Genomic DNA, 6,536 nt, shown 5'->3' with positions numbered 1-6,536 from the left:
TTTTTTTTTTTTGATAGACAGTAACTTTATTTATCATGCACTGTCGGCTTCACAACTTTGCAGATAGTTTGTGTTCACATACAGCTCCATGACACACTGCATGAAAGGTAATATTCGAAATGGCAAAATAGGGGCACTTTAATGGATAAAAACTTAAATAACAGCATTTTTTTAAAAATAGAATTCTTTTCTAATAGTGTAAGTCTTTACTATCACTTTTTATCAATTTAACACATCCTTGCTGAATAAAAGTATTCATTTCTTTCAGAAAAAAAAATCAAAAAAGAAAGGAAAAAAAAATTACTGACCCCAAACTTTTGAACGGTAGTGTATTGTTAAAAAATATTTCTATTTTAAATAAATGCTGTTCTTTTTTAATGTTTTATTCATCAAAGAATCTTGAACAAAAGTATCACAGGTTATAAAAAAAATATTAAGCAGCACAACGGTTTCCAAAATTGGTAATATATCAGCATATTAGAATGATTTCTGAAGGATCATGTGACACTGAAGACTGGAGTTATGGCTGATGAAAATTCAGCTTTGCATCACAGAAATACATTATATTTTAAAGTACATTAAAACCCATTAAATCATAATACTTCTTCACAATATCACTGTTTTGTTCTGTATTTTTGATCAAACAAATGCAGGCTTGATGAGCATAAGAGATTTCTTTCAAAAACATTAAAAATAGTAATGCGTCCAAACTTTTGACCAGTACAGTATGATAGCAGAAACTGGCTAGCAGAAGGTACAAGAAAGAGCAGCTTGAGCAAGCTAGTACATGATACCTAGCCTCATACATTGTCAATGAAATAGTGCTAACTAGCTTACATTTTTCATATCTGATTTACTAGCCATCTAGCTAATGTATAAACACATTTTGGTATTTACTAGTTAAACCTGAATACCACAGATCAAATATATTTACCCAAGTAATATCAAAACTTACTTGAATGGAAGCCAGAAAAATGAGGGGGTATTCCACCCTAAGGTGACTAGAGGGGATTGTGTGTGGGTGACTCAGGAGGGTCATTTTTAGACATTTTTTTTTTTAAATCTCCTCACCTAAATGTTTGCTCAGTCAGTGTATTTGTTTTTACAATGGTATATTTTTGTGGCACAATAGCTCAAGAAAGTTTTAAAGGTCCCATATTTTACACCTTTCTGGAGTTTGTGAGCCCTCACTGCTGTGATTGGTCAGATGGCGCAGTCCTTTGTGATTGGTCCAGAGCCGTACAGAGCTTGGCTCTGGATTGGTCTACCGCGTACAGCGCGTGTCGGAAACTAAATGCCCATTGCCATGACGGAATGACAGCTCTGGAGACTTGTCAATACATAGAAAAGATGGTATCTTACCAATTCTACCAATTCGAGCCGGAGTCTGATGATGAAACGGTTGAACTGGCTGATCGACAAGAGACTGCACGACTGGCACGACTGGAGCAGGACGTTTCTCAGTGGTAATTGTCAAGTGTTAACAAGTTTGTGGTAATTATAAGATGTGATAAAACAAATTTACTCTCACAGCGTAGGATACAGCGTCTTCTCGACATGATGTTAACCATGTGCAAATTTGACTGTTTACTGTTCTGTGTCCCATAAGAGCGCTGCGCATATATGTGGATTTTTTTTTTTTGATAGACAGTAACTTTATTTATCATGCACTGTCGGCTTCACAACTTTGCAGATAGTTTGTGTTCACATACAGCTCCATGACACACTGCATGAAAGGTAATATTCGAAATGGCAAAATAGGGGCACTTTAATGGATAAAAACTTAAATAACAGCATTTTTTTAAAAATAGAATTCTTTTCTAATAGTGTAAGTCTTTACTATCACTTTTTATCAATTTAACACATCCTTGCTGAATAAAAGTATTCATTTCTTTCAGAAAAAAAAATCAAAAAAGAAAGGAAAAAAAAATTACTGACCCCAAACTTTTGAACGGTAGTGTATTGTTAAAAAATATTTCTATTTTAAATAAATGCTGTTCTTTTTTAATGTTTTATTCATCAAAGAATCTTGAACAAAAGTATCACAGGTTATAAAAAAAATATTAAGCAGCACAACGGTTTCCAAAATTGGTAATATATCAGCATATTAGAATGATTTCTGAAGGATCATGTGACACTGAAGACTGGAGTTATGGCTGATGAAAATTCAGCTTTGCATCACAGAAATACATTATATTTTAAAGTACATTAAAACCCATTAAATCATAATACTTCTTCACAATATCACTGTTTTGTTCTGTATTTTTGATCAAACAAATGCAGGCTTGATGAGCATAAGAGATTTCTTTCAAAAACATTAAAAATAGTAATGCGTCCAAACTTTTGACCAGTACAGTATGATAGCAGAAACTGGCTAGCAGAAGGTACAAGAAAGAGCAGCTTGAGCAAGCTAGTACATGATACCTAGCCTCATACATTGTCAATGAAATAGTGCTAACTAGCTTACATTTTTCATATCTGATTTACTAGCCATCTAGCTAATGTATAAACACATTTTGGTATTTACTAGTTAAACCTGAATACCACAGATCAAATATATTTACCCAAGTAATATCAAAACTTACTTGAATGGAAGCCAGAAAAATGAGGGGGTATTCCACCCTAAGGTGACTAGAGGGGATTGTGTGTGGGTGACTCAGGAGGGTCATTTTTAGACATTTTTTTTTTTAAATCTCCTCACCTAAATGTTTGCTCAGTCAGTGTATTTGTTTTTACAATGGTATATTTTTGTGGCACAATAGCTCAAGAAAGTTTTAAAGGTCCCATATTTTACACCTTTCTGGAGTTTTATTAACCTTTTCGACATGTTTCCGCAATGTTGTCTGGGGGTTTGGCAAAAGGAGAGTGGGACTATGGGCGGTGCTCGGGGTGGTGACTGAAGGCGGTGACTGTGTAGTTCTGACGTCAACTTTTTACGGAAGTCACAATGGTTCGTGAAAAATCACAGCTACTTTATGGAGGCTGTGTGAATTTTACTGTGGACTGAGTGTTTTTAAACTTATATGGTAGTTACATAGCACCTAGACCTCAGTTATCATGAAAAAAGCCAGGAAAATTCAGTTTTGACAATATGGGACCTTTAAACAAATGTATGTAATATTTATGTAATTTATGTGAATTTTCCACCACTCATCAATGACACTGCGGTGGAAGTAGTCAGTAGTATCAAGTTTTTGGGGGTGCAGATCACAGATAGCTTGACATGGACCGTTAACATCGCCTCTCTTGTGAAGAGAGCACAGCAGTGTCTTTTTGTCTGCGTCAGATGAGAAGAGCACACCTTCCCTCTCCCATCCTCAGTACTGTCTACAAAGGCATTATAGAGAGCATATTGACCAGCTGCATCTCTGTATGGTCTGGGGATTGTAAAGCCTCTGACTGGAGGTCTGTACGGAGAGTGGTGAGGACAGCGGAAAAGATCATTGGCTCTTCACTGCCTTCCATCCAGGACCTCGCACACAAACGCTGTCTGACTCGTGCTCAAAACATTGCAAAAGACCCCACCCATCCTCATTATGGACTGTTTACGCTGCTGCCCTCTGGAAAAAGGTTTCGCAGCATTCAGTGCAGAACAGTAAGGTTCTATAATAGCTTTTTTCCACATGCTATCAGACTTCTGAACTCAAAAATAAGCTCTTAACCATTTTATTTCACCGAATATTTTTGTAGTGAGTCTTATGTGTACTAGATGTGGACATTGAAATAACAGTACGTTTTACGATGTGCAATAATTGTACTATATGCTGCTGCTTAATAAGTGCAATAATTTTGTTTTAGATGCTGCTAATTACTATGTGCATTATTTAATATTTATATGCTGCTGTCATTCCTTTTAGTGTTATATTCTTTTAAATGAACACTGTTACAATTTTTATTATATCTATATTTTTATACTGATTTTATGGTATGTGTTTAGTTTAGTGCAGTATTTATGAGCCAGTGGAACGGAATTTCGTTCATATGTGCACTCTGTATGTACAGTTGAATGACAATAAAAGCTACATACCTACCTACCTGAATACTCACCAAGATGGACATTTTGACATAATTTTGTCTTCAAGATTCAAGAAATTATCTGTGCATGTTATAAAGGAATGCATAGTGCATGTAGGGGATGTGTCCTCAATAGCCCAGCAGTAAGTGTGCTGTGTGCATGTGATTGAGGAATGTGCAGGGTAGAAATTCAATTAATGGGCACTAATGCACTCTATGGGTAATGCAGATGTTCACCAGGAATTCTGCTGTACATCATGAGTAAGTGTGTTGCTCACAGTAGGTCTGTCTTTAAAGGTTTATATAAGTTACCATTCAAAATCATTGTCCCCTATGGAGAAACAGAATGGAATTCCTGACTGTTGCACTCCAGGATAATAAAGATATACACATAGGCCTAACTAAATCTGCAAGTACCTACAAATATTTAAATCTATGCAAGTGGAGTAAGTAAGCAGTGTGTAATGGGTTATGGTGGTGCAATAAGTCCCATAACTGATACACATAATCAAGTAACAACATCGCTGAGGGTTCACACAAGTCATATCATCATTGTCAAGGCCTTTGATGTGTGTGTGTGTGTGTGTGTGTGTGTGTGTGTGTGTGTGTGTGTGTGTGTGTGTGTGTGTGTGTGTGTGTGTGTGTGTCATCCTTAAAGTGTGGACGCGTAGGGTTTTTGATGCTCATGTGTGGTGTGTTTGAAGAGTATGTGTTATAGTGTGTTTATAGTGATGTAGTGGGTTGTGCAAGTGTGTTTAATATGTATGGATGCAGTGTGTACGTATGTGAGGATGTAGTTATGTGTTTAATGTGTGCGTGTGAAGGTGTGATGCTGATGCTGTGTTGTCAACGCTATGAAGCGGTCTGATATGTTTGTTTGGGATGTGTGTCCGATATGTATGGTTTGTTGTGACTTTCTCAGGCGAGTGAGAGAGAACGTGTGTGCTTGTGTGTATATGTTGTTGTTGTTGTGACTCACTCAGGCGGGTATAGTCGCAGCTCGTCGATGTCCCCCAGGAAGCCGAACAGAGTTCTCATCTGATCACTGCTCACCGCCGACGACAGATTAGTGATTTGAATCACATTCGTCCCGGACATCCCGCTCATTTCCAGACGGAGGTTCAATACTCTGAAATACAACGATGCACCAGAGTGGTCAGCAATCGGCTAGGCATTGACCTGCAGGAGAACTGGTTAGCAGGGAGCGATGTGGACAGCAGTCACAGAGGATGAGTTCTGCTTACACAACAGCGCCGCCCGCTGGACTGGAGGTTTAGGCTACAGGACTTAAAGGTTGTAACTTGATTATGTGCTATTTGCAATATGATTGCGTTGTGATTGGCCGAATACCTCAAGCATGTGATGGAAATGTTACGCCCCTTTACCATATTGTGATGCCTTGTCCCGGCTGGATCGACTAAATCTTCCCACATAGTGACGTAGACATGTGGGGGCGTGTTAGAATGAGCCGTTTTAAGAAGTATATACATTTTTGTGTTTTTTAGAAAAGTGTTTTTAGTTTTGGTAGATACGACCCTTATTCTTTGGCTGGGATCGTGTAGAGCCTTTTGAAGCTGTATTGAAACTGCAATTTGACCTTCAGCCCGTTGGGTCCCATTGAAGTCCATTATATGGAGAAAAATCATGGAATGTTTTCCTCAAAAACCTTAATTTCTTTTTGACTGAAGAAAGAAAAACATGAAAATCTTGGATGACATGGGGGTGAGTAAAATATCAGGAAATTTTTATTCTGGAAGTGAACTAATCCTTTAAAGGGGTCCTATTATGCTCTTTTACAAAGCCTTGATTTTGTTTTGGGGGTGTACTACACTGTAAATAAAAATCTGTAGTTTTTACAAAATAATTTTGGCAGCTGTGGTTGCCAGAATAATTTTGTAAAAAATACAGAAAAACTGTAAACACATTTACAGCCAAAAACTGTAAATTGTACAGTATAAAACTGTAACTTACAAACAAGAAAATTTGTAAACCAGTAAATTCAACAATGCACACTGCTATTAAAATCTGTTTTGTACCTTTAACATACTGACAACCACCATAATAATGCAGGTGGTAAAAGAGAAAGCCATATGAAGAATCAAAGCTCATCACATGTAGCTTCACCACAAGCAGAAGTATATACTCATATATAGAAGGTGCAGAGAGTCATTCATGCAAACACAAAACACCATAATGGTAACACAAATGATACTTAAATAATGCATTAAACTTTCATTAAACAACAGAAAATGTAACATAAAGCCCAAATATACGTAACTAATAACAAAAACTATTTAAAAAACATGATTATTTAAACAAAATACTTTCAAATGTGGAGTGTCATGCAGGGAATTCTGGGAATATCAGTTTACAGTTTTTGACTGTAAATTATACATTGATTTGTTATTTTTACTTCTAAAAACTGTAAAATTAACAGCATTTTACTGTACAATTACATGAAATGTCTGGTTAGATATTTTACAGTTTTTCCCTGTATATAGTACGGGAACTTACTGTTAACC

The 6,536-nt window shown here is 36.6% G+C and overlaps 1 protein-coding gene across 3 annotated transcripts in view; it reads right to left on the bottom strand.

The window, feature by feature from the left end:
- LOC107684347 (splicing regulatory glutamine/lysine-rich protein 1-like) overlaps positions 1 to 5,252 on the bottom strand; it is a 32,144-nt gene extending 26,892 nt beyond the window's left edge. For all 3 annotated transcript variants that reach the window (XM_016480586.1, XM_016480588.1, XM_016480589.1), the window contains exon 1: positions 4,994 to 5,252. In XM_016480586.1, the coding sequence (XP_016336072.1) occupies positions 4,994 to 5,121 (128 nt within the window). In that variant the 5' untranslated portion in view covers positions 5,122 to 5,252. The remainder of the gene's footprint in view (positions 1 to 4,993) is intronic.
- Between the last annotated feature and the right edge of the window lie 1,284 nt (positions 5,253 to 6,536).

This window comes from Sinocyclocheilus anshuiensis, unplaced genomic scaffold (genome assembly GCF_001515605.1).
Source record: "Sinocyclocheilus anshuiensis isolate Anshui unplaced genomic scaffold, SAMN03320099.WGS_v1.1 scaffold29, whole genome shotgun sequence".
NCBI classification, from domain to species: domain Eukaryota; kingdom Metazoa; phylum Chordata; class Actinopteri; order Cypriniformes; family Cyprinidae; genus Sinocyclocheilus; species Sinocyclocheilus anshuiensis.
Note: the sequence above shows the minus strand (reverse complement) of the source record. Positions and strands in the feature narration are given on the sequence as shown.